Genomic DNA, 27,987 nt, shown 5'->3' on the forward strand with positions numbered 1-27,987 from the left:
ATCTCGGCTGTCTTTGACGTGTTAGTGGGCGCAAACTTGAGCAACTTCTGAACTTCTGCAGGTAGGAATAGTTTTAGTTGAAGAGTAGGTGGTGAAAAACATTGATTGCAGTGCATTTGAAGGTGGTGTTAATTCATTTCAATAAGGAACTTGATAAATAGAGTAAACATCCTTAATGTTTATGAAGTATTTAGCTACTAGTGATTAAAGTCCATCAATTGGTTGACACAGACGGAATATCGAAGCACTGTCTAAGTTAAGCGGTGTTTGTCGGACCTCGACCATGCCAATAACTTGGGAAGAAACGCCGCAGCACACTTCCAGGATGCTTTTCAATAAGGATTTTTTTTCATAAATTTAAGTGTTTTCGCTTCCTTGTTTTGGAGTCCAATACTTTAAGCAAAGTCAGTAGAAATATCACCCACAATATTGTCCTTCATTTACCACAACTACCTCCAGAGCGATACTATAGTCATGCATGTATTTGTGCCCTGCTGTGTACGAACCGCAAAATAGAACAATGTTTTAGAATTCGGCTCTTCTGTGCTACATGTAACCCTTAGCTTATCTTGTAGATCATAATTTATTTTGGTAAATTAAAAGATTCTCGCCCACAGCCAATCATGTTAACAGAAAGCGCTTAAGTACGGATAGCAATTGTTTGTACGTACTTAGTGATATTGAAGGCGTTTGAGTAAAGCAACCGGGAAGTAGTTGCTCATTGTGTCCGATTGTACTAAACATTTTTCATTTAATCTGTTTGTATGATTTTCCAGTTGCCATATTTGCTCACTGATTGCCGTCACATGGAATAGAGTCTTCTTTTTTTAAAAAAAAGCAAATGTGGTATTTTTTGCTCGTGATATTTCCAAAGTCATCTCTACGTGATGTGCTTGACAACACTTTGTTTTACATGACAATAACGAACTTTCAATGAAATTTTTCTTTGAAACAGAAAGTAGACGTATACATACAAATTGTGTAAGTTAAAAAGTTGTTTTATTACACAAATTGCAGGTTATGTAACACATACTTCCTGGTGTTGTAAAATAAAGAATAGGAAGGAAGAGAAATTATTGACACTGATACGTACGAATCAATCAGTGTTGTTTGTACAGAAAATATCGCGGACCGATATCCGCATACATTCCTGAGCAAGCTTGGTAAATACTAGATTTATCAAATGACGTAATGATTGGAAACGAGCTGTAGAATCTCTATCCTGTCCAATATGGGGACGGCAATTGCACGGCAATAAAGCAATACCGCCACTCGCAGCTGTCTCGTCGTGTAGGTAGGCAAATGAGGTGGTTTTACTCGTGAATCAAGAAAACAATATTTTAAGCATCTCTCTTTCATCCTGATTGCCGCAAACGCATCTGGACTTGTGAGTTTCTGCAGGTAGGAAACGTTTTAGTTGATAGGTACATAGTGAGAAAAGTTGATCGCAGCGCATTTAAATGCAGTGTTGAAAAATCTCAGTAAGCAATTGGATAAAAATAATTGATATATTTGAGTGTTTATTAATTAAGTGATTTTGCTACAAGTGATAGAAGTCGGTCAATTGGTTTACACGTAATTATAAAGCGCCTAAAGCAGGACTGGATAGGCGCTTAATAAATACAGTATTTATTTATTTTTATTTATTTGCACAAGCAGAATATGTTGAAGTACTGTCTTAGTTGAACTTGTCGGGCTTCGACCATGCCAATGATGACTTGGGCAGAAAGGCCGCAGCACAGTTCCAGGATGCCTTTCAATCAGGGGTTTTTATCTATAAATTAAAATGCTTTCACTTCCTTGTTTTGGAGTCCAATACATTAAGCGAAGTCAGTAAAAATATTATCGTCAATATTGCTCTTCATATACCATAACTACCCCCTGAGCGATACTAGTCATGCATGTTTTAGTGCTTTGCTGTCTACTTATCTTAAATAAGAGCAATGTTATAGAATTCGGCTTTGCTTCGCTACTTGTAACTCTTAGCTTTTATTGACCCGCAAAGAAAACTTCAAAGCAAATCACTTAACTTGTAGATCATCATTTATATTGGTAAATTAAAAAGGTTCTCGCCCACAGCCACTCGTGTTAACAGAAAGCGCTTTAGTAAAATTACGGACAGCAAGTGTTTGTACGTACTTACTGATATTGAAGGCGTTTGCGTAAAGAAACCGGGAAGTAGTTACTCATTGTGTCCGCTTGTCCTAAACATTTTTCACTTTGATTCAAACCGATTGAACCGGTCTCATTTTTCAGCTGCCATATTTGCTCACTGCTTGACATCACATAGAATAGAGGGTTTTTTTAATACGAAGTAATGTGGTATTTGTTTGGCTCGCAATATTTCCTTCCCGAGTCATCTCTACGTGATGTACTTGGCAAAAACATTGATTTACATGACAATACCAAACTTTGTATGGAATTTTTTTGAAAGAAAAAGTAGACGTACACATACAAGTTGTGTTAATTAAAAGGTTGTGTTCTTACATTAAGCTAAGAAAGATTTATCCTCGTTGATATTGTTATCAATGTACCATAACTACTTCCCGAGTGATCCTACTCATGTATGTATTACATGTTGCTTTGCTGTCTACTTATTTTAAAAGACTGAGCAATGTTATAGACTGCTTGGCTTTGCTTTGCTACATTTAGCTCTTAGCTTTTATTGAACCGCAGGGGAAATTTTAAAGCAAATCATTGAACCCAAACTTCTAAAACATCACTTACATTGGGAAAAGGGTTTGGTTCAAAAGAGCCGAAAGAGAGCTGTAGAAGTATTAGCCAGTCCAATATTTGGAATAATGGACGGCAATAAAGCAATCTGATTGGCTAACTGCCACTCCCAGCTGTCTTTCTTGTGTACGTAAGCAAATGACAAATGAAGTGGTATAACTTGTAATAAAGAAACTAATTTTTCAATAATCTGTCATTCGTCTGATTGTCACAAACATATCAGGACTTCTGCACTTCTGAACCTCTGCAGGTAGCAATAATTTTAGTTGATGAGTACATTGTAAAGTTCAATAATTAGTTTTATCTTTTATATCTATTGTTACCATGCCTATAGTATAGTCTTGAACAGTCTTCTAAAAGAATATTCGATTTCTACAGTCCTTATTTTATTCCTTGGAAAATTGTTTTTCAAATCTTCAACTTCTACCATGCCAACAACTAAGGAAAAATGCTGCAGCACATTTGTAGGTTGCTTATCAATTAGAATTTTTGTACAAAGTGTTTTCGCTTCCTTGTTTTTGAGTTCAGTACATTAAGTTAAATCATTGTTGATATTGGCATCGATATAACATAACCACAGGCTTAAAGAACTGTATTTCTTTGGGGTACCCCAGAGGACGTTTTGTAGTGGAACACGTTTGCTTTCTAGCGGAGAGCATAGGCAGTAATTTTGATCAATTCCAACAAAAAATGTATAAATTGTTCAAGCGAGTGGTACAGAGCATAGTAAATCGGCAAATTAACGACCTAATTTGAAATTCCAGCTAGTTATATAAGAACAATCTGCGAACTGATCGGATTCAAATTAGGCCGACCTATATAGCTCGAATTCTTGTGTAAATATTTGTATTCGATACACGAGTCGAAAACTTAAACTCATAGAACAGTTTTTGTACGCCGCAAATCTCCCAACTATCTGCAAAAAAGACAAATTGAACATTGCGAAAATATTTCTTCTTCGATTTTATGAAGCTTAAATATTTACAATAGCGATTAGTAAGAAAAGGGGATCGTGTGACCTCAGAAAAGATGGTAAGCTTGCGCTAATCTTTTAAGGGGGTAATGTTATAAATTTTGGCTTTCCTTTGCTACATGTAACTCTTAGCTTTCGTTGTCCTGCAACGGAAACTTGGAAGCAAATCACTGAACCTAACCTTCCAGATGATCATTGACAATGACAAAGGATTTCGCCCACGGCCATTTTTATTAACCGTAAGAGCTTCACTAAAAGTACTGATAGCAAGTGTTTCTTCTATCGATCTTGTGTAAAGAAACCGATAACCAGTCGTTCCTTGTGTCCGCTTGTGTTAAACATTTTTTATGTGATTTGTTTGGAACATTTTACTGTCGCTTACTGCTCTGACGTCACGCAGAATTGACGTCAGAGTTCCATAGCTTTACTATTCTGTAATAAAAAGTTTAGCAGCGAAAGCTTGAAATCAGATAGTCTACGGATCATCGGGCGGCTTCCAAAGATCATAAGCTTTGTATTTTCAGGGTTGAGCAGAAGATATTCATATTTTAATGTTTTTCAAGTATTTTGCTACAAGTGATTTAAGTCCATCAATTGGCTGGTACAGACGGAATATTTGAAGCACTGTCTTCATTGGCGGCAACTATCTTGCTCGAGCTTTGGGTGGCGGAGATGACGCCGCTTTGAAAGAAAAAGAAAGACACGACAAAGCTCTCGAGGCTTACCAGGCAGCTTACGCGAAGTACTCTCGCGACCGCACGAAGCTTCTCGACTGGATCGAAACCAACAATGAGATCAAACAGCAAGCGAAACAAAACTTTACGAACACAGACTACGCTTTCAAACTCTACAACCAGGCACATCCTGACAAACAAATGATTCCTCCGAAAGAACCCAAGTTCTCTGATTTCTATCAGCCAAGTGAGCAGCAGAAACAAGGTGAACTTATGTTCGTTGGCGCTGGCGCGCTTGCAATTGGGTACGCTGCCTTTCGGTTTCTTTAAACTTTTATTTTTTTCTTGTATACGCACATGGATGCAAAGATCTCGAAAGTCTACTATAGCCCCCAGGGCTACTGGAAGGGAATTGCAGCGATAAAAAAATTAGCCGAGGCTGCCAAGGTTTCCGAAGATGCCGCAAAAAAGTGGCTAGTTAAGCAGGCCCTTTGGCAGATCTACCTTCCGGCACCACGATACGTTCCTCGCCCAAAATTTGATGTTTCTTCTCCTAACGCGGTCCACCAGGCGGACCTTCTTTTTCTGCCACACGACAAACTGCCGCGAGGGCGAAAAGTTTACAAATACGCTCTGACTGTTGTTGACGTTGCCAGCCGATTCAAAGAGGCCGAGCCTTTGACCTCCAAAGATTCAACTGAGGTTGCAAAAGGTTTTCAGACAATTTACAGGCGAAGTGCACTAAAATGGCCACAGATGCTTCAAGTTGACCCTGGTCGCGAATTCATGGGAGCTGTTACTAAAGAAATGGAAAATCACAAAACCTATATTAGACGCGGGCGTGTTAATATCCACAGAGATCAAGCTATTGTTGAACGTTTTAATCAAACACTGGCAGGGCGCCTGTTTGGTTATCAGTACGGTGTCGAGATGAACCTGCCATCTGGCCAGCGGTCGACAGCGTGGGTAAAAAGGCTTCCCGAAGTTGTTACCGCTCTGAACAACGAAGTAACCAGTCTTACTGGCAAGAAACCTGCTGCTGCAATCAAAGAAAAGGCTGTTTCGTCAAAACTGTCCTCAAAATATACAAGACCTGTTGGCAAGAAAGAAAAAAACTCCCCTCTCTCGTTAATGTGCGCTATCTCTACCAACCTGGTGAGCTGGAAGGCGGCGTAAAAAGGGCAACAGATCCGATTTGGTCATTAAAAGTCTACAGCATCGAAAGGTCTGTTACTAAACCTGATCAGCCAGTGCTTTATTACTTGCACGATGGTCCAAAGCGCGGCTTCGTGCGTGAAGAATTGCTTGTTATTCCTCCAAATACACAGTTACCACCAGAAAAGCTATAAAAGTTCTGTTTATGTCGGCTTATACCCGTAAGCATTTGTATGTATCCCATCATCCGCTATCCATCGCTTTGAGTCAAAAGGTGACAGCGAGACCTTGTTGAGATGCATTCCGTAAATCTCATGACCCTCGCTTCTAAGTATGTTCATTCCATGCCATAACTGCTTATTGCCAAAAAGCGTTTCCTTATACTGTTCATGTACAATTTGCTTCTTTACAACGCTCTTTTTTACACCCTTCGCTTTTTTGATATTTTTTTCGTCCGCCTTTATCGATAATTTTTTTGGCCCCCTACAATCACACTCTGATATGTATGTTCCGGGAAATTCGTCTTTTATTTTGTTTAAAACCTTTTCATCTTCGTCATCAGTCTTTATCGATAACACTTTCGTTTCCGTACAAACACACTCTGATATGTATGTTCCCGGAAATGCGTCGTTTATTTTTTTCAAAACCTTTTTACTTTCTCCCTCAGTCATTATCGAGTACATTTTCGGTCTGAGACAAACACACTCTTTTATAGGGGTTCCTGCGCATTCGTCTTTCATTTTTCCCAAGACCTTTTTGTTTTCGACAGAATGGAGTGGATGCTCTTTCGGATAGTCGCTTGTATCATACAGAGTTTTGTTACATTCGATGTCTGTGTAAATATCTTCTGTTTCTATCTCTACCAAAAGGCTGTCTGTGTCTGTATACAATAGCTCGCAACGCGAGCCGTATATCTTTTTCAGATGGTTGTAAAAGAAATCATACATCAGTATCTTGCTGTTGTCAAGGATAGTCATGCCAGTGTAGACAGGCTTGTTAAGAAGAAGATGGGGTTTTCTCATTTCAATTCCAACTAGATCGTTAGAAAATATTACATGCCTTGAGTACAGTGGACTTGCAATCAATTTTCTTATTTTGTTTGTTTTATTGCTTCGAACTATTTTTATGTCAACACGATTACGCAGATTTTCCATTGTTTTTCCAAAAACTGAGTTATTCATGAGCTTGTAAAAGTTCTTTTCAAAGTCGTTTTTCGCTTTTTTCCTGAATTCTGTGTTCATACTGATGTAAGGCTCCATCCAACATTCTTGTTCGAACTCTAACACCCTGTGAACTTTTTTCAGTTTCATTCCTTGTTTCAGATAAAACTGCAAGTTTTGATAATGTACAACATAATTAGTTTTGTCTTCAAGTGTCAACACAAGCTTCTCATAGTCAGGCTGATTAAATTTAAGCTCTTCTATTAATTTCTTTTGGTAAGGCGAAAATAAGTCTTTATTTATTTTATTTTTTTCTGGTGCCAACGGGTAGCTGTTGTGGGCATCGTGCAGTTCAGAGGGATATTCAAGATCAACCTCCAATATCCACCCAGCTTTTGCAGACTCCTTTTTCTTCATAATTTCTTTTTCTGTCGGCATAACTCTTTTCCATCTAAAACCACTTTTTGGCAGCGGCTTGCTCATTGCCCACCCGTAAAGGTTGTTAGCGTCAAGGTACATTAAGTATTTTTTTGGGTTTTTTTCGTCATACCCCTCAACATAAGGATTGTTTGCCTTTGCGTATCTCTTGCTGACCATTGATATTCCTCCTCTTATTCCTCTTTCCACAAAAAGATGCATGTCGTAGTCTGTCAGTAGCTCAAGCTGTACTCCTGTCTTTTTCAATAGTGCGTCCCAAGAAAGGCCTGGAGATGTGTAATAATTTGCAGGATCCAACCCGTACTTCTCAAGACATATTTTTCGGAAGTTTTCAAAAACATCTGCCAAAAGAGTAACGTCAGTTTGTACGTACAAATCGTGGTAGTCACCCAACGTCTGGCAACCAAAGGTTTTCCACACGTTTTGTGCATGCTTATACTCTTCATCTGTTATGTGCTCATCATTAAGCTTGCTGTAAAAATTTTCTTTTTTTGGTAAAATTGTTTCTATAAATCTATCCCATGAGTCTATGTATTCGTATGGATAAATTCCTTTTTTTGTTAACAGTTCAAAGTTTTCAAGAAAAATGGTTTTTGCTTTTTCGTATTGTTCAATAAAAATGGTTTTTAATTTTTCGTTAGTAAAAATCCCAAGTCGGCTTATAATATTTTCTTTTTCTTCTGGTTGTAACAGTTTTTCAAAAAAACTTTGGCTCAAATCATTTTCCTTAAACATTTCCCACTGTTCAATGTATTCGTATGGATATGTTCCATCGTCCAACAACAGTCCACTTTTTTCAAAGAAAAGTTTTTTTGTTATTTTTAAAGCTTGTTTTGGAGTGCTTTCTACACACTTTTCAAGGCTCGTTAAAAGAAAACTTAAGCTGTCAATAAATTTTAGCCCTCCAAATGAAAATGTAATGTATTTCTCCATGTTGTTGGCAACACATTTTACATCCATGTTGTCTGCACCACATTTTTTCTCTTCCTTTGTTGGAAGCTTTAGCTTAGTCATAGCCTGCATTAAATGGTGTGCGTCGTAGCCTTTTAAGTTGTGAAAAACAACTGGTATTTGGTCTGTTTTTGGTTTTATTCTCAATTTCAAGTTACATGCGTTGTGCGCAGCTCCTCGAAACTTGCCTGTTATGTGGCAATGATCTTTTACAGAGTCCTTATAATCTTTCTTCATAAAAGGTTCTGAGCAAAACAAACATTCTTCCTGGGTTTTTGCAATCCATTGATCTGTTTTATTTTTTGCTTTTCTTTCTATTTTTGGGCCTACAAATTCTATTTCTTTAAGTGCCGCGTAATAACAACATTTGTGGCTTTGACCACAATAACGGCCTGAGTCGTGGCACCAAACAGGCATTGAGTCAAAAAAAGGAATCTCTTATCAAACTTTCGTTGCAAATGTGGCAACTTGTTGCGTTTCTGTATTCTTCCCAATCCTTTGCCGTCATCACAAGTGGCTTTGGTGTTGACAAAGCAAATCTTATTTTTTTCTCTTCACTTAAAAGGCATTTCAAAAACACTTCAACTGCGTTTTTACCTCTGTAGGTCACTGGAGGTTTGTTTATGCCATCGCTCCTTACTACAGTGTAAGAAAAACCACATGCCTCGTGCTGTTCTGTCTTTTCAGTGTAGCTTTTTTGCTCCAAGTCTTCCAGTTCTTCACCAAGATCTTTTCTCTTCTGGCGGTCCTTGAGCGTTTCGCGTTCACATCGTTGCATCTTTCTTACCAATGCCTCAAAGTCAGCATATATCACATATGGCACTTTCATTTGCTTGTGATAGTTTTGAAAAGAAAGGGTGTTTTCTCCATCATTTGGCATTTCTATCCTTGTTGGCCTGCCATTCACACCATTGCAATATTTTTTATGGTTCTCAAGCAAGTCAGGTCTTGTGAAACCTGTTAAGCACATCATGCAAAAGTGTTTTGCGTTCTTATTTTTGCTCTGATTAAAAAGAAGAGCACTCACTCTTTTTACAAAACAGTAGTGTTGTATTAATCCTGACTCAATCAAAATAAGGCAAATGCGAGGAATGGTGTTTTCTTTTTCGCTCATTCTGTGCACAATCACACTATTGTCTTTCCAGCCAAACACATTTATTGCTTAGTTAGGGTTTTGCCTCTGAAGTTTGTCAATCTGTGTTACCGGCGTTGGGAAAACAATTCCTTCATAGTTAATTCCATCGTTAACAGGATATTTGCTTGTTCTTTGGGGGTCTTTGCCGTTTGCAGGTGGATATAAAGCAGCTCTCAGAGCCCACTTAAAACATTCGTTATCCCTGTTTCTTACGTTAACAATCGCTTTCTTTTTTGCCAAATTAGCTGGAAGAGGTAAATATGTTCCTCCCCGCAATGGCTGATAGCGTGCAACATTAACGTACGCTTCTGTTATTCTTTCAATAACCCAGCCTGAGCCTCTCTCTGACCAAGACTCGATTTCTCCCTTTGCTCTTTCAATAAATTTATCGAACTCTTGTTTTATCTGTTGTTTATTATGTTCATTAAAAACGTGCGGTTGTTTTTCTTTAAAATAATGCCACATATATTCTGTTATACCGTTTTTTTGTTTATAAAATTTAACTTCCAACCCAAAGCTCGTTTTTAAGGTTTTTAAGTCATTAATTTCACTTAATAAAAGATCATAAAACTTTTTTTTGTTTTTTCTTGCAAAAGTGAAAAGATCTTTGTTATTTCTGTCAGATTCAGGTATGTTCATTTTCCATACACGGAGCCAATCATCAAAATTAGTTCTTGCAACAAAAAACATATTGTTTCTTTGGGGGTTTCTTTGAAATTCACGAAGGTTTTCCTCCATCATAGCTTGCAAAACTTCTGACGAATATCTTGCTGCAGCCATCTGTTGTATATACCAAAGAAAAATATTTGTTCAATTGAAAAATAATTCTGGCGCACAAATGCAGCTCGCGATTTTTTGCGTGCCGCTCGCGCTTACACACATGTATGATGAGGGTTTTGGTGGCAAATAGCAACAAAGAGCGAGGCGAGCTAGCGAGCCGAGCTATTTGTTGCCATTTGCGCCAAAACCCTCATCATACATGTGTGTCATTGTTAAGGAATTAAAGATTGGATGGCGTATTCAAACATGACTAGCGCGCGCTAATATTATAACGAACTCATTTTCAATACTCTGATGAAGGTGGACAGAGGCCACCGAAAATTTAGTGTTTAATAATCTCAGATCGGATGAATCATTCTACTGGAATTATTTTATCTGTAGCCATGTTATTTGGTCACTGCTTGACGGCTCGCAGTATTGAATGTTCCCCTAAGTAAAAAAATGAGGTACTTTTTTGCTAGCGATATCCTACGTGATGTTATTGTTGAAGTGTGATTAACATGACAAATACCTACCCATCTATTGAATTCTCTTTGAAACAATGTTAACAGGCACGTGTTCGGTATTGTACCATATACTACTAAATTGTGTTAAGTTTAAACAGTAGGTACGAATCGAGCGCGGTGTGCTTCGCACAAAAAAGTATGCGGGCTGAAATACCACAGAACGATCCCGAGCAAATTAAAGAGATTTATTAATTTATAATACGACTTACTCATGAAAAAAATCTGTAGAAACTGTAGCCGGTCCAATATTTGAACGTTATATTGGACGACAATTTGCTTGGATCACTTTACTGTTGCTATATTTGCACAATGCTTGACGTCACGCAAAATGGAATGTTGTTTTTAGTGAACAAATGTGGTATTTTTTGTTTGCGACATTTTCCACTCCAAGTCATATCTACGTGATGTACTTGGCAAAATGTTATAGAATTCGGCATTGCATTGATACATGTAACTCTTAGCTGTCATTGACCCGCAACGGAAACTTCGAAGCAAATCGTTGAACCTAAACTTCTAAAACATCATTTTTATTGGGAAAATGTTTTCGTTGTTAAGAGTAGAAAGAGAGCTATATAATTTTTTTTTTTTGGAAAAAAGGGAAGCCTCCAGCCATGCGGCCTATACTGCCAGAGCTTATCCCGGTTTCGGTAGCATTAAGCGGCTAGGAATATTTCTACTCCTCCCTGAATGGGATGCTAGTCCATCGCAGGGTACCCCTCCCCCCCAGCATAATGTCACCGGTACCCAATTATACACCCGAGTGGAGAGAGGCACTATGGGAGTAAAGTGTCTTTCCCAAGAACACAACACAGTAACCCCGGCCCTGTCTCGAACCCGGACCGCTCGATCCGGAGTCCGGCGCACTTACCATTAGGCCACCGCGCCTCCCACAAATTTAAGCCAGTTCAATATTTGGATAGAATATTGGACGGCACTAATGCAATCTGATTGGCTAACTTTAACCACTGCCACTCTCAGCTGTCTTCGTTGTGTACGTAGGCAAATTTCCAATAAAGTCATACTCGTAAATAAAGAAACAATAAGTTTTCAGTAATCTCTCATTCGTCTAATTGTCACAAACATATCAGGACTTCGAATTCGGCAGGTAGCCGAACTTCTTCTTCTCATTTTCGGCAGGTAGCTATAATTTAAGTTGATGAGTACATTGCGAGGTTCAATAATTAATTTTATCTTTTAAATCTGTTGTTACCATGCCTATAGTATACTACTGAACAGTCTTTAAAAAGAATATTCGATTTCTGAATATTCATTTCTGAATATTCATTTCTACAGTCTTTGTTTCATTCCTTGGAAAATTGTTATTCGAATCTTCTATTTTGACCATGCCAACAACTTAGGAAAACGCCGCAGCATATTTAAAGATTGGATTTTTTTTTATTCAAAGTGCTTTCGCTTAATTGCTTTTGAGTTCAGTACATTAAGCTAAATCAGTGCAAATATCACGGTCGATATTGGTATCAATATACCATAACCACAGGCTTATTAAACAGTATTTATTTCGGGGTACTCCAAAGGACGTTTTGTGGTGGAACACGTTTCTTTTCTAGAGAAGATCATAGGCAGTTATCTTGACCAATTCCAGCGAAAAATGCAGAAATTGTCCAAGAGGGTAGTACAGAACATAGTAAATCGGCAAACTTACGAACTTATTTGATATTCCAGCTAGTTATAAAAGAACAATCCAGGAACGTATTCCTTGTTAGGAAATTGACAAGGAAGAGAGGGATATATTCAAAATGATGGAAATAAACGCGATGTACACAAAGAGAATAACTTTTTGAGACAACAGGAACAAGTTTATTTTAACACTAAAATATATGCGGTCCATGCAAAAGTTTTATTGAATTGACCCCATTAGGTTTAAGGGTTTGTAGTAAAGTAACCGATATATAGTTATTTATAGTAGACTGATTTTTTCATGTGATTTGAATGGAGACTGAATAATTTACTACCGTGATATGTGCTCACTGCTTGGCGTCACGCAGAATAAATTGTCTTCTTAATAAAACATTGTGGTTTTTTTGCTCACGCAAAAATTAATGTTTTACATGACAATACCGAACTTTCATAAGAACAATACGTACATGGAGGCTTGTGACGTATTAGTGCATTGTGACTGCAGTGATGATTACATTTTCTGTAAACCATGAATGCACATTCTTTACTGTCTTTATTATCTAGTAACAAGATTATACTGATCGCTCTTTTATCGCAGTTTAATCATGGGTGTGAAGTTTCATGTCTGCCTGTTGCTGATTACGTTGGGGATCTTTGTGCATGTCGAAAGCATAGCCGGATGGTGGTGGTGTAAGTAAAGCACGTTTTTAATGTGTCACAAACCAATACAAACAAAACGTTTAAATCGAAATACATATGTCAAATACAAGATTAATTTCACCAGCGGTTTACGTGTATTGGTGTTGCGGATGGTGCGATCAAGAAATGCCGTAAACAATCCAGAAACAACGAATTCGGTGTATAGAAAGCGTATAATAATTATTTTAATTAATGTGTCGCAATCCATTACAAACAAATAGCCCTCATGCATGTTTACGTCAGACTGGCTAGTTTCACCACCAAGCCTCGCTTCTGAAGTGCAGACATGTAAATTGTATCATGAATGAATTCCCAAAGCAGCACAGATGAAAAACGAACGGTCCGTACGGACAGTGTAGTGTTTGAGAAAGTTGTCACGTGACTCGTCACCAGTCTGGCAATTGTTTGACGAGACCCGTCTGTTACGTTCTTTGAGAACGTGATCTGTCTAAAGAAGAATTTCACCCAACTCGTTGACAGCGGTTTCTCATATCTTGCAGTAACTAAGGGAGGTAGTTAACGGCATCACTTACCAAACTATTGATTTTGTTAAAAAAAAAAAAAAAAATTAAGCACATCACCTCAGTGACTAAAGAAGGTAGCTTACTTACTTAAAATAATTCGAGTCATCCTGCCACGTTCTTTGATAACGTGATCTATCTAAAGAAGAATTTCCCCCAACACATTGACAACGGTTTTTCAGATCTTGCAGTGACTAAGGGAGGTAGCTAGTTAAATGGCATCACTTAGCAAACTATCAATTTTGTTTAAAAAAAAATTAAGCACATCACCTCAGTGACTAAAGAAGGTAGCTTTTGCACAGAAAATAATTCAAGTCAGCCTTGTGACTTTCTTCAATAATGATGTCCGTATGAACTTGCTACCTGGCTGACGTCACAGCAAGCTCAAATTTTAATCACTCACTGCTAGCTAGCGTGACGTTTATCCTTTATAAGTTTTAAATGTCCTCTCATTTTACTTCCGGTATCTCCGGAATCCATTCTGTTTGCACGATTACTCGCGTGAATCTGTTGCCATCTCACTGAGTTGGGCACTGGCTATAAGTTTTTTTTATATCAGTTTATTTTGGTGCACTACATTTATCTTACGTTGCGATGACCTTTTTCCCCTCAATTAACTGCCCAGAGCTCAATTTTAATCTCTTACTGCTAGCTTGCATGACGTTTATCCTTTCTAAGTTTTAAATGTCCTCTCATTTTACTGCCGGTATCTCCGGAATCCACTTAGAAGTCTTGCATCAAGTATTTTGTTTACGCTATTACTCGCGTGAAGCTGTTACCATCTCACGGAGTTGTACACTGGCTGTAAGTTTTTTTATCAGTTTATTTTGGTGCAGTACATTTATCTCATGTTGCGAGTACCTTTTTTCCCTCAATTAATTGCCCAGAGCGCGTTCGAGCCTTGTCGCGAATTTTTAACCCATTGCTTCAGAACAATAACAAGCCTGTTCCCGTCTAATTTGCATATGCATGTCTACGTGCTTGTTCCACTTGACCGCGCAATTAAAAGTTTACGTCTGGCGTAGCGTTCGCTTTCCCACTAAACTAACTCCATAAGTGTAGTGTACAAACACTACACTAAAAATTGCCACGTGAAAACTGCATGAAGGTGGCAAAGGGTCCAGAATAATTGGTGCAAACGAGGCTTGGTGGCGAATTTCGAGCATATGATGTTACCATGCATAAGACCTATTCTAAAGTGACAGACCATGAAGATAATGTTTATCAGAAGGATCCCTAAAATGCGTCCAATTCCACTGTCTATATTGTATTAGCTCCATTAAATCCTATACCAATTGCGGAACATTTTAGGTGGAAGCACCCATGATGTGAGCAAAGCTACAGACAAGGCAAAAATATTAAGGCAGTGCGTGAACTGAGGAGCTAGGAATACTAAGAAGATATAAAAACTACAACAAGCAAAGGATACTTTTCGATGGTTTTTTAACGATGAACTGTTGATCTTAACTAATTTTTTGTAAAAAAAAATAGCAAGTATTCATTATTTTTGTAATTAGCGGCCATGAATTAAAATCTCTTTAAAATGTCGAAAACAACTTATTTAAACAGATTTTTTCTTATAATTATGTTACTACAGCTGGAGGCAGTAAAAAAGAGTGCGGGTCAACTTTAAGTAGGACATGCTGGAATGAAAATGATCATTGTCCAGCGAGCCATCCGCATGACTGCTCAGGGAAGTACACCTGTCCGGAGGGGGATAGATGCTGCTGCAGGTATAAATTTAAGTTTTAATGTGCTACTCAAAGCACAGGCAGGCAATACGGACTGTTTGAGGTTGCGTGACGTCACAATACGCTATACGTTTACCGTAATATGTATAACTGTCGAATTTTGCTTGATTCAACTAATCGCGCGAAAAGCTCCATAAAATACAAAATGTCGCATTGTTTGACCCAAAATTGTGATTTACTTCAAGCCAAATAAATTTCAATTACCTTTTGGTTTGTGTGGTTTCGTGTATCGTGACGTCACGCAACTTCAACCAGTACGGATTGTTTTCCTGTGCTTGAAGCAGGAATTTTCGCGATGTGTTCTTACTTATTAGACAATAGAATAAAGCTTTTTTTCTGGAAAAATGGCAGAAGATACACCTCTGAAAAGATGACAGCTGTCACACTCAGTTTCCGTGTCTTAATCTCGTGCATTACACGACAGTGTAAAAAGTATTCAAATGATTTTAAGGCGGCTAAATTTCCTTCGTTGTGACCAACAAAAAAGCTCATATGAATTTCAGTTCGATTACTCCAACTGTACATTTATGATTTTTAACTTTTTGTCGCTGGTATCTGTAGTATTACCAGCATATTAAATAAAACTGCGCAGAAAAATGAGAATGAAGGAAGATATAAATGCAACAAATAGCGAAGCGCGCGAGGTCTAAAAATAGAATGCAAATAAATATAACCCCCACGAGGCTCAGAAAACTTCATCGTGTTCTGAAAGAAATAGAGAAAATCTAGGCGAAGTTTTCGTTTTATGAGAGTTTTTTTTAGGAAAACCGGCTCTTTTAGAAAGTGTTTTAGGAAAATCGTCCGCCATTTCGGTTTGTTTGTCTGGGTCTTGTCTCAGTCGTGACGTCACTCGCGCGTTTTGCTATTTTAAGTATGCACTATGTTTTTCTTAACTGGTCATGAGTGTTCAGTAGACCTCTTCAATATAGCCAACTTCCTTTACCATTTAAATGTCGGTTTTGTCGCTAATAAAATAAATATAGCCTTCTCTCAAACGCCTTCTTATAAAAGTCCACAAACTCTTAAAAAAATGTGAATTTACGGTACCAATTGCAACTGAGACAGTGTTCCACGGTACTAATCAATTGCAACATTAAGAGGGTATTAATTACTAAGTGGTAGGTGCTAATTGCAATATTTTATTCATTTTGCAGGTTCAGCTTCAGTACTAGTACTGTAAGTCCTAGTACAGCTGGAGGTGGTAAAAAAGAGTGCGGGTCAACTTTAAGTAGGACATGCTAGGATGAAAATGATGATTGTCCAGCGAGCCATCCGCATGACTGCTCAGGAAAGTACACCTGTCCGGCGGGGGAAAGATGCTGCTGCAGGTATAAATTTAAGTTTTAATGTGCTACTCTAAGCACAGGCAGGGATTTTCGCGATGTGTTCTTACTTCTTAGACAATAGAATAAAGTTTTTTTCTGGGAAAATGGCAGGAGATACACCACTGAAAAGATGGCAGCTGTCACACTCAGTTTCCGTGTCTTAATCTCTTGCATTACACGACAGTTTTAAAAGTATGATTCAAATGATTTTAAGGCGGCTAAATTTCCTTCGTTGCGACCAACAAAAAATGCTCATGTGAATTTCATTTCGATTACGAACTGTACGTTTATGCTTTTCAACTCTTTGTCACTGTTATCTGTGGTATTATCAGCTAATAAAATAAAACTGCGAAGACAAATGAGAATGAAGGTAGATAGAAATGCAACAAATAGCGAAGCGCGCGAGGTCTAAAAATAGAATGCAAATAAATATAACCCCCACGAGGCTCAGAAAACTTCAGCATGTTCTGAGAGAAATAGAGGGAATCTAGGTGAAGTTTTCCGTTTTATGTAAGTTTTTTAGGAACACCGGCTCTTTGAGAAAGTGTTTAGGAAAATCGTCCGCCATTTCGGTTTGTTCAGTTGTAGTCTTGTCTGAGTCGTGACGTCACTCGCGCGCTTCGCTATTTTAAGTATGCAATATGTTTTTCTTAACTGATCATGAGTGTCCAATAGACCTCTTCAATATAACCAACTTCCTTTACCATTTAAATGTCGGTTTTGTCGCTAATAAAATATATATAGCCTTCTCTCAAACGCCTTCTTATAAAAGTCCGCAAACTCTTAAAAAAATGTGAATTTACGGTACCAACTGAGAAAGTGTTCCACGCTAAGTGGTAGGTGCTAATTGCAATATTTTATTCATTTTGCAGGTTCAGCTTCAGTACTAGTACTGTAAGTCCTAGTACAGCTGGAGGCGGTAAAAAAGAGTGCGGGTCAACTTTAAGTAGGACATGCTGGGATGAAAATGATGATTGTCCAGCGAGCCATCCGCATGACTGCTCAGGAAAGTACACCTGTCCGGCGGGGGAAAGATGCTGCTGCAGGTATAAATTTAAGTTTTAATGTGCTACTCTAAGCACAGGCAGGGATTTTCGCGATGTGTTCTTACTTCTTAGACAATAGAATAAAGCTTTTTTCTGGGAAAATGGCTGGAGATACACCACTGAAAAGATGGCAGCTGTCACACTCAGTTACCGTGTCTTAATCTCGTGCATTACACGACAGTGTTAAAAGTATTCAAATGATTTTAAGGCGGCTAAATTTCCTTCGTTGCGACCAACAAAAAAAGCTCATGTGAATTTCATTTCGATTACTCCAACTTTACATTTATGTTTTTCAACTTTTTGTCACTGTTATCTGTGGTATTATCAGCTAATAAAATAAAACTGCGAAGACAAATGAGAATGAAGGTAGATAGAAATGCAACAAATAGCGAAGCGCGCGAGGTCTAAAAATAGAATGCAAATAAATATAACCCCACGAGGCTCAGAAAACATCAGCGTGTTCTGAGAGAAATAGAGGGAATCTAGGTGAAGTTTTCCGTTTTATGTAAGTTTTTTAGGAACACCGGCTCTTTGAGAAGGTGTTTAGGAAAATCGTCCGCCATTTCGGTTTGTTTGTCTGAGTCTTGTCTGAGTCGTGACGTCACTCGCGCGCTTCGCTATTTTAAGTATGCACTATGTTTTTCTTAACTGATCATGAGTGTTCAATAGACCTCTTCAATATAACCAACTTCCTTTACCATTTAAATGTCGGTTTTGTAGCTAATAAAATATATATAGCCTTCTCTCAAACGCCTTCTTATAAAAGTCCGCAAACTCTTAAAAAAATGTGAATTTACGGTACCAACTGAGAAAGTGTTCCACGCTAAGTGGTAGGTGCTAATTGCAATATTTTATTCATTTTGCAGGTTCAGCTTCAGTACTAGTACTGTAAGTCCTAGTACAGCTGGAGGCGGTAAAAAAGAGTGCGGGTCAACTTTAAGTAGGACATGCTGGGATGAAAATGATGATTGTCCAGCGAGCCATCCGCATGACTGCTCAGGAAAGTACACCTGTCCGGCGGGGGAAAGATGCTGCTGCAGGTATAAATTTAAGTTTTAATGTGCTACTCTAAGCACAGGCAGGGATTTTCGCGATGTGTTCTTACTTCTTAGACAATAGAATAAAGCTTTTTTCTGGGAAAATGGCTGGAGATACACCACTGAAAAGATGGCAGCTGTCACACTCAGTTTCCGTGTCTTAATCTCGTGCATTACACGACAGTGTTAAAAGTATTCAAATGATTTTAAGGCGGCTAAATTTCCTTCGTTGCGACCAACAAAAAAAGCTCATGTGAATTTCATTTCGATTACTCCAACTTTACATTTATGTTTTTCAACTTTTTGTCACTGTTATCTGTGGTATTATCAGCTAATAAAATAAAACTGCGAAGACAAATGAGAATGAAGGTAGATAGAAATGCAACAAATAGCGAAGCGCGCGAGGTCTAAAAATAGAATGCAAATAAATATAACCCCACGAGGCTCAGAAAACATCAGCGTGTTCTGAGAGAAATAGAGGGAATCTAGGTGAAGTTTTCCGTTTTATGTAAGTTTTTTAGGAACACCGGCTCTTTGAGAAGGTGTTTAGGAAAATCGTCCGCCATTTCGGTTTGTTTGTCTGAGTCTTGTCTGAGTCGTGACGTCACTCGCGCGCTTCGCTATTTTAAGTATGCACTATGTTTTTCTTAACTGATCATGAGTGTTCAATAGACCTCTTCAATATAACCAACTTCCTTTACCATTTAAATGTCGGTTTTGTCGCTAATAAAATATATATAGCCTTCTCTCAAACGCCTTCTTATAAAAGTCCACAAACTCTTAAAAAAATGTGAATTTACGGTACCAATTGCAACTGAGACAGTGTTCCACGGTACTAATCAATTGCAACATTAGAAGGGTATTAATTGTTAAGTGGTAGGTGCTAATTGCAATATTACATTCATTTTGCAGGTTCAGCTTCAGTACTAGTACTGTAAGTCCTAGTACAGCTGGAGGCGGTAAAAAAGAGTGCGGGTCAACTTTAAGTAGGACATGCTGGGATGAAAATGATGATTGTCCAGCGAGCCATCCGCATGACTGCTCAGGAAAGTACACCTGTCCGGCGGGGGAAAGATGCTGCTGCAGGTATAAATTTAAGTTTTCATTTGCTACTCTAAGCACAGGCAGGCAATACGGACTGTTCGAGGTTGCGTGACGTCACGATACGCCATTTGATCTCATACGTGTACTGTAATTTGTTATGGCCGAACTCGGCTTGCTTCAACCGATCGCGCGAAATGTCCCATAAAATACAAAATGTCGCATTGTTGACCGAAAATTGTGAATTACTTCAAGCCAAATAAAGTTCACTTAGCTTTTGGTTTGTATGGTCACGTGTATCGTGACGTCACGTAACATCAATCAGTCCGGATTGTTTTCCTCTACTTGAAGCAGGGATTTTCACGATGTGTTCTTAGTTCTTAGACTTTAGCCTTTTTCTGGAAAAAATTGCAGGGGATACACCTCTGAAAAGATGAAACATGTCACACTCAATTTCCGTGTCTTGATCTCTTGCATTACACGACAGTGTAAAAATTATTATTCAAATGATTTTAAGGCGGCTAAATTTCCTTCGTTGCGACCAACAAAAAAGGTCATTTGAATTTCATTTCGATTACTTCAACTGTACATTTATCCTTTTCAACTTTTTGTCACTGGTATCTGTGGTATTACCAGCTAATAAAATAAAACTGCGAAGACAAATGAGAATGAAGGTAGATAGAAATGCAACAAATAGCGAAGCGCGCGAGGTCTAGAAATAGAATACAAATGAATATAACCCCCACGAGGCTCAGAAAACTTCATCGTGTTCTGAGAGAAATAGAGAAAATCTAGGCGAAGTTTTCGTTTTATGAGAGTTTTTTTTAGGAAAACCGGCTCTTTTAGAAAGTGTTTTAGGAAAATCGTTCGCCATTTCGGTTTGTTTGTCTGGGTCTTGTCTCAGTCGTGACGTCACTCGCGCGTTTTGCTATTTTAAGTATGCACTATGTTTTTCTTAACTGGTCATGAGTGTTCAGTAGACCTCTTCAATATAGCCAACTTTCTTTACCATATAATTGTCGGTTGTGTCGCTAATAAAATAGCCTTCCCGAAAAAGCTTTTATTATAGAAGTCCACAAACTCTTTTGGAATTGACTGATACATAATTGCTAAGTGGTAAGTGCTAATTGCAATATTTCATTCATTTTGCAGGATCTGCTTCAGTACTTGTACTGTAAGTACTAGTACTAGTACTGTAAGTGCTAGTATTAGTACTGTAAGTACTAGTGCAAGTACTGTAAGTGCTAGCACAAGTACTGTAAATACTATTACTAGTACTTACACACCGTAATTACCAGCGACTAGCAGAGGAAAACTAGTATGATGGCTTGCCTAACACAGCACATATAAAATTCAAATAAAATAGTACGTTTCTTGCATCTATAAAATAACGTAATGCACGAGGGTTAAGTCGTTTATGTATTCATGGTTATAAACGAAAACGTTTTAAATCTTATGGTTTATTTCTGTCTGCACAGTGGAAGTTACAATAAAAGCCATCTAAGCAAAAGTAAAGTTGTGTTTTCATGTGTAATTATCTGTCTTCAACATAGCATAAATATTTAATTTTTTTCCAAAAAGAGGGACATGATTATAAAAAAGATCGGTAGTATAGAAGGAATGTTTTATTCCGTTTTTTGAGGGAGGAATTTCATTAACGTTTGGAGCAATAAATTAAGGACGGTGCCTCCTATTGTTACTGCGCACTTGTTCTGCGCATCACGCAATGCATCGAACACACTGGACGCGCGTGCTTTTGATTAATTTGCTCGCGCAAAATGACGAGTTCAACTACGCGACCAAGCGCGCGACTAAAAAAAAGAAAGATTTCTGGTGCGACGAAATCCAGTTTATGGGCATATACTAAGCCAGGTACAGCGGAAAAGCAACATTTTAGTTACCATTGACCTCATAAAATGGCTCACATTAATAGTTTAAAACAAATCGCTAAGCGCTTAAACGTAACTCGCAAACTGCTAACTACATATGGCGCGCGCGCGAGAGATGCAAATATTTAACTCGCTAGGGAGGGGAAAGGAAAAATGTAACAGACCCCAAAAACGATTCGATAGAGCTTGAAAAGAACTCGTATAACTTTTAAAAACGCGCGGTGACCCCTACTTTTTATTTTATAAAATGGAAGTGGTAAGTCTATAGAGCACATGTTTAGTTTGTCATTAAGTGAAAAAAAAATTAGGCTGATTTTCTGGCCGTGGACGAGAGAGCTGTTAGAGTCAAAAACTGCTCAAACACAATTATTTTGTTAATAAAATCGTAGATCACGCAGTTTCAAAGACATTATTTGTTAGTTATTTTAAAGATTGTTATATTTAATGTTGATTTTGTTCATGAAAAACCAATTTCGAATGGAATTTGCAAGAAATTTTATTTTATTTTACGTTTTCTTTAAAATGCCACGTCAGCACTTTTTTCCAGTTTTCAAACCTTATTATCTCGAAAATTTGCGTGGCTACCCCCAATTTTCTTTTTGGATTTTAATAGCCCTTAGTAACATCTACAGTCTTGCACATTCTTCGGCCAGGCAAAATTACTTCGTTATTAGTAGGCACCGTCCTTAACTAGGTGACGTAATAGCCTCATGAATTAACGGTGAAACCAGTTAACGGTGTTTGTCATGTTCTATTATAAAAGCCTGTTTTCGCATAAACTAAATACAGCCGACATGGTTTTACACTCAATACGCTAGAGTTTACTCAGTGATAAAAAAGTGCTTTAAAAATAAGTCCTAAGCAAAAGCGTTTGTAATATTCTATCTTCTCCTCTTCAACGACGACCGCCACCACCACAATTTATTGTTTACCTCCTCCTTCTTTACAACCTCTACACAAGGGCAAGACTACCATTCAAATTCTTTCGCGCGTGGCTCTTTCCTACTTTCATTTCTACTTCTTGTACCGAGTCCAGAGGCAGTGGAGCTTTTTGGAACGTGTGAGGGGTGGGTTGGTTGGGGGGGGGGGGGGGGGTGGTGCTACGTTTTCGATCATTTTTTAAACTTTTCCGAAAATAAACGAAGTTTCCTGAAGACTTTGAACTCACTCACAAGACGGAATATCTTGACAAAACAATTTTATGCTGTACTCGCGATATTTTCGACACCAAAACTTTGGGGGGGGGGGGGGGGGCTAGAGCCTCCCGCAGCCTATGCGAGTCAGAGATTCTTAGCGTTTGATATTAGTAATTTCCCAGTTAAGACTTCATATAATGTTCTTGTAGTTTTTCGAAATGGCTCTAGCACCAACAACACTATATAGTTGATGAACATTGAGCCCTAAATGAAAAATAGATACAATGATCAGTGGATAAGAATCAAATAAAAATACTGTCGTTTTACGTTGTATGACGGTAAACCTATAATTGTGTGTACGTCAAAAGGATATATAGTATGTCCGAACATCTTTCTTTTGATATACGTCAAGTGAGGTGATGACGTCACACCACGTGACAATGACATCATGATGTCAAAACAGCCGCCATCTTGGATCCGCCATCTTGGATTTCAAAATTTTTCCAAAATGTCAGAAAACCACCCAAAATTACTGCAAAATACACAAAATCAATAGAATTGTGCTTAAAAACCGTAAAAAGGTAAAAATTAAGCATTGTAGTAAATTCTCGTGAAAAGAAACACGAAAATTACAAATTTGGGAAAACATGCCTATCAAAATGCCGTTGCCATGGTGATGTTAATTTCCTGACACAACATCCTATCCTACCGAAATATTCCCAGATAATTCCCATTAGAAGCACAGATAGACGTGCTGCAAAACAAGTGAGTAAAACAATTGAGCAATCAGTAATCTCATTAGAGTTTTTGCGTTACAAAAGTTTCCTAGAAACAATTTTTTACAAGTTCTTAAGCTCTGGACAGTAAAGGAAGTGGAGAATGGATTTTTCCATCTTGAAAAATTGCTTTTGGGTGTTTTAGTTAATTACTAGGTTATCCAACCTTCAAGTATTGTTCTAGTCTATGTTTGAATAATTCGGGTCAGGTTCAATGTCACATGGATTGAAACAAATAGATAAATAAAAAAGAAATATCCATTCTTATGCTGAACTATTCTGTGGTAAAATAGTCCCCTGTAGTAAATTCACGTGATCTGCGTTGACGCTTTAAGTGAAGTTCATGTTTAAATTGAAATTCATGGAAAGTTTATCTTTGAATTAGCATGAAAGTTCAATGACCTTTACCTTTAATTTGTAGACATAATAAAATAGTCTTTCCGGAATATTTGGAGATATCTAACTAAGGGCCGAATCGCACTAGCGGACAAATTTTAAATGTCATAACATTTTTGACAAAAAAAAATTGTTGCGACAAGTCAGAGACATTTTGAAGAAGACAAAAGGTGTAGAATAGCTTTGCACGTGCTTCTGGCATCCCTCTACATTTCTCAGCACAGCCGTCTTGGGCAAACATCAAATATGCACTAGTACCACGCGGTAAAAAAATTCACAAACAATTCGCATTTAAAGTACGCGTGTTCTCATGCAGTGGAATAATGAGTCGTCTCATGATAACTTTTTCTTTTCTCATTCTTACATTTGGCCGAAACACTTCACTTATAAATATGCTTTGCCTCTCGCAAAAAGATTTTGGGACTGGATTATGAGTGAGAGCCACATAACGGTGCATACTTTCCCAACAATTTTTGCGTGCGTGTTGTTTTTTCGATGCAATTTGGGCCAAACACAATGGACAATCAACAACGTATTGTTATCTGGCAATACGAGGGGCATGGGAATGCGACTTGTCATGAATTGTCCTGCCTTGAGGCAGGATAACGGCCCCTTTGATGATTTATCCTTTTTGACAAAATTTGCCCTTTTCCAACAAGTCGTTCGCACTTTTGCAATTGTTTGACAAAATGAAACGCGGACCAATCATAAGACAACTGCTTCTTTGTTTTCCTGAAATGTTGGACAAGTTCTAGGTCTCAAAAAACGCACTCGCACTTGTTTTCTGCAACAAGTGACACGTTAATGATGAAATCTACCAATTGTTAAAACATTTGTCCGCTAGTGCGATTCGGCCCTTAGAAAAAGAACAGGATCTCGGCTCAAGAAAAGTGTTCCACCTTCCCAGAAATGTGAATTTCCTTAGAAACAGATAGCAAAATATATCATTGTCTTTGACCGTTCTGGATTCTGGAATATTAATACATGCATTTAATCACAGGTACCCCAAGCTCTATGGGAGATATGGTAGACAGTGTCAACAGCCCAGGCTAACTCATTTGATTTTCATTTGACAAACTGCTTACACTACCAGTTTGCCATTTTAGTAAACGGGGTATAGGTTGTAGTTCAAATTTGTCCTCAAGTTAAATCTATTTTCAACCAAGGTAAATTTGTTTCAACCGAAAGATAACTCTTTTAATCACCTAATTTATTTTGATTTTTTTAAAGAAATCGAATCGTTCTATGTCTATCATTGTGTTCAGCGGTCCGTCGATTTCAAATCAACGTGTATGGAACTAAAATTAATGCTAACTAATAGATTTTTAAAGATAAATTTTAAAGGATTTTTGAAGGCTTTGAATTCTGAAGGAAGCGCGTATTGAATGAAAATAAATATTTTTTGACATTTGGGTTGACAGTTGCGCAGAGCTGAGCTTGTGACATGAAAAAATAAACACGTTTAAAAAAATAAAGCACGTTTTTCCAGGAAAGAGTTGGAAAGAACATTTGCTTCATAGATCAAGAAACGTGCTCATTCGGAGAAGAAATTTAGTAAATAATTCCGGAAGTCATGTTATTTAAAGTTCTTTGCATAAAAGCCTGACATGAACGAGAATTTTGTAAGCAGTCACGTTTGCAAAGAACAAGTCTGTGCTAGTTACCAGTCACAAACTAAAAATAGAGTCACGAGTTTGGCACGAGTAAACATGCAGAGCTAACTGTTGATTATAAAAGGGCGTCTGTAGAAGTTCTTCCCTCAGTTGGAAATCGTCGAGCATCAGGCAATTTCCGTCTTCAAGTCGTTCATCTTCAAGCCTTCGCTGCCCCAGTCAATTTCCGCAAGTAAGTGAAGTACGTTGCGGGCTTACTTGAATGTTAACCTCAGAAGTTTTGTCACAATACATCACAATCTTTTGGCAATTCTTAAATTCAGGCTAATTAAGTAAAAATCGTACTTTGTTGCCTAATTTTTTATTTTCGCGAAGTAAGAGGAAATGATTGTATTCTTAATGGCAATATAATTATTAATTGAGACTAGAATTTCTCGGAATTTCCTCATAGGGCCAGTCGTCAGCTGCTTTGATAATTTTGACATGCTGTTCGAGATTTAGCAGTGAATCGTTGCTCCATGGAACTTAAACTTGATTGCACAAACCGTTGACTATAAATATTTCTTCTCTCTTCTGTTGCAGTTCGATCATGGGTATGAAGATTCATTTGTGCTTGTTGCTAACTATTTTGGGGATCACTGCGTATGCTCAGGGGAGCCCAGGTAAGGAAGTGAACCGTTAACTGAACAAATTAAAGATATTTAAACGAGGAGCGATTATCAGCTATCAGGAGTATAGGGTTTTGCGTTATTTTAAGACATTCAGCTGAGTAATTAAGTCAAAATATTGCAGTTAAGTAAGCTGCGAGTTCATATGTTTCCGTGTAAGGAATAGAATAACAAGCGGGTGTTCAAATCGTTGAACCCATGCACGGTACTTCACCTCACTTTCTTTTAAGTTATTAATGAATTTATTTTTATTCTCAGATCTCCCAAAATGCGACTGGCCAAATGGGGTGTGCGTCTACTATAAAGATCAATGCCCACCAGATATACCGTATGAATGCCGAAATCGTTACGACTGTCCACTCGGGACAAACAAATGTTGCTGCCGTAGGCCCCCAGGTAAAGAATGAGTAAAAAACTAATAAGAACAAAGATCAAGAACAGTTCTCAGCTACGAAAAAAGATGCTATCGATTCAATTCCTGTTGAGGCCATGAGTGAGCTCGAGGGTCTGGATGGGAGTGCTGTAATCTCGGTTTTCAGTTAAATTTTCGGCGATACGATTTCCAGCTTATTGCTATCAGTTAAAATTTCAGCCCATTCATTTTCTCAGCTCTCAGTTGATTTTGCAAACCTCACATCTCAACTATTCGTTGAAAAACGTGTCATTTCTCAGCAGACAGTTAAAAGCATGATCAATAAGCTCTAAAACCCCATACAGACCACGTACCCTCTTCCATTTTTTACATTTTTAAATTTAATAAATTTGCAATTAAATTTATAAATTTTATTTAATTTAACTAATTAATTGTAAATTTAGAGTGGTTTTTACTTGAGTGTCGAAAGTAATTAGCATTTGAATTGGTTTTGCATTACTACGCTCTGTGATTGGTTTAAAACGCTCGCTCCACTTTCTCAGCCAATCAGAAGTAAAACCAAAACCAATCATGACTCGCTCGCGCACGTTTTCCCGGGCGTTGTGCCGGCTAGATGTATTTGCTTCAAAATTCGATTGGTTTACTGGATTGTCTGTGTTTTTTGTGATTGGCTTGAGTGATTACTTTGGTTTTGGTTTTCCGACACTCAATTGAAAATCGCTCTAATTAAATTGCAATTACATTTAGTTTAATTGCAAACGCAACTGCAACGCTTATGCCTTCACTTCACATTTTCCATTTTACTTACATATTCACTTTTACAGGTCTCCCAAAATGCGACTGGCCACATGGAGTGTGCGTTTATTATAAAGATCCCTGCCCTCCAGATATACCGTACCCATGCCAAGATCGTTACGACTGCCCAGTTTCGACAAACAAATGCTGCTGCCGGTAAGAATTAAGCTGAGAATGTGTTGTCGCATGCGATTTTTGTTTTTAAATAGAGAATTAAATCAGTTTGTTGTGAAAGATGATGCATCTAAGTGACCTTTTTTCATGTCTTAATGACGCAATTCCTTTCGTAACATGACAGTTCGTGAAATATAAAGTTGAGCTTAATTCTCTAGGAAAGTTACAAAGCGTAAAATATATTTCATCTTTCTCATTAAATGGACAAAGAACATTTTTACTCATTTGAATACTTACATTTTGTACAGTCTTTGCGCCATTTTGTTCAAATTTTGTCTTTAGTATGACCTTATTTCTTACTTTCTCCAAAAAAAATAAACTATCGCTTAATTAATCTGCTGCCATTTTGATCTTAGATATACTCTGGTTTATAACTCAAGGTAACATTCTTTATTTAATTTTGTAGGAGTCCATGAAACGAGCTGGTGATGGCACACCCAACACTACTGGCTTAGACTGATAAAGCGATGAAACTACTTTGGAACTTAATCAACGATTTTGTTTCTCTAATGTAGCAACAGAATAAACAAAGATTTGATTAGTGGTCAATAAAATGTTATTAACCTGTATGCTTGTCTGCATGTCTTGAGTCAATAGAAACTCG

At 37.8% G+C, this 27,987-nt stretch overlaps 2 protein-coding genes across 3 annotated transcripts; both read left to right on the forward strand.

Annotated features, from left to right (window-relative positions):
* LOC144633324 (small cysteine-rich protein 2-like) lies at positions 1 to 21,078 on the forward strand. Of its 2 annotated transcripts, none has more exons than XM_078492211.1 (4): positions 1 to 61; positions 12,742 to 12,833; positions 14,961 to 15,096; positions 20,716 to 21,078. In XM_078492211.1, exons 2-4 carry the CDS (start codon positions 12,749 to 12,751, stop codon positions 20,852 to 20,854), a joined length of 360 nt encoding a protein of 119 aa, XP_078348337.1. In that variant the 5' UTR covers positions 1 to 61; positions 12,742 to 12,748; the 3' UTR covers positions 20,855 to 21,078. The 2 variants fall into 2 exon arrangements, with proteins under 2 accessions (XP_078348337.1, XP_078348335.1); XM_078492209.1 differs by lacking the exon at positions 1 to 61 and adding an exon at positions 1,287 to 1,401.
* Positions 14,567 to 27,952, forward strand: LOC144633326 (small cysteine-rich protein 5-like). The gene is made up of 6 exons (XM_078492213.1): positions 14,567 to 14,571; positions 25,548 to 25,605; positions 25,956 to 26,035; positions 26,300 to 26,437; positions 27,239 to 27,365; positions 27,790 to 27,952. The coding sequence occupies exons 3-6, from the start codon at positions 25,963 to 25,965 to the stop codon at positions 27,797 to 27,799; spliced, it is 348 nt and encodes a 115-aa protein (XP_078348339.1). The 5' UTR covers positions 14,567 to 14,571; positions 25,548 to 25,605; positions 25,956 to 25,962; the 3' UTR covers positions 27,800 to 27,952.
* The last annotated feature ends 35 nt before the right edge of the window (positions 27,953 to 27,987 follow it).

This window comes from Oculina patagonica, chromosome 12 (genome assembly GCF_052425735.1).
Source record: "Oculina patagonica isolate OP01 chromosome 12, crgOcupat, whole genome shotgun sequence".
Lineage (NCBI taxonomy): Eukaryota > Metazoa > Cnidaria > Anthozoa > Scleractinia > Oculinidae > Oculina > Oculina patagonica.

What these genes read in the sequence shown, in the direction of transcription:
- LOC144633324 (XM_078492211.1), top strand. Translation starts at nt 12,749, where the DNA reads ATGGGTGTGAAGTTTCATGTCTGCCTGTTGCTGATTACGTTGGGGATC. An exon ending in CATAGCCGGATGGTGGTGGT is followed by an intron (nt 12,834 to 14,960) that starts GTAAGTAAAGCA and finishes ATGTTACTACAG; the next exon opens with CTGGAGGCAGTAAAAAAGAG. An exon ending in GGGGATAGATGCTGCTGCAG is followed by an intron (nt 15,097 to 20,715) that starts GTATAAATTTAA and finishes TTCATTTTGCAG; the next exon opens with GATCTGCTTCAGTACTTGTA.
- LOC144633326 (XM_078492213.1), top strand. Translation starts at nt 25,963, where the DNA reads ATGGGTATGAAGATTCATTTGTGCTTGTTGCTAACTATTTTGGGGATC. An exon ending in GTATGCTCAGGGGAGCCCAG is followed by an intron (nt 26,036 to 26,299) that starts GTAAGGAAGTGA and finishes TTTTATTCTCAG; the next exon opens with ATCTCCCAAAATGCGACTGG. An exon ending in TTGCTGCCGTAGGCCCCCAG is followed by an intron (nt 26,438 to 27,238) that starts GTAAAGAATGAG and finishes TCACTTTTACAG; the next exon opens with GTCTCCCAAAATGCGACTGG.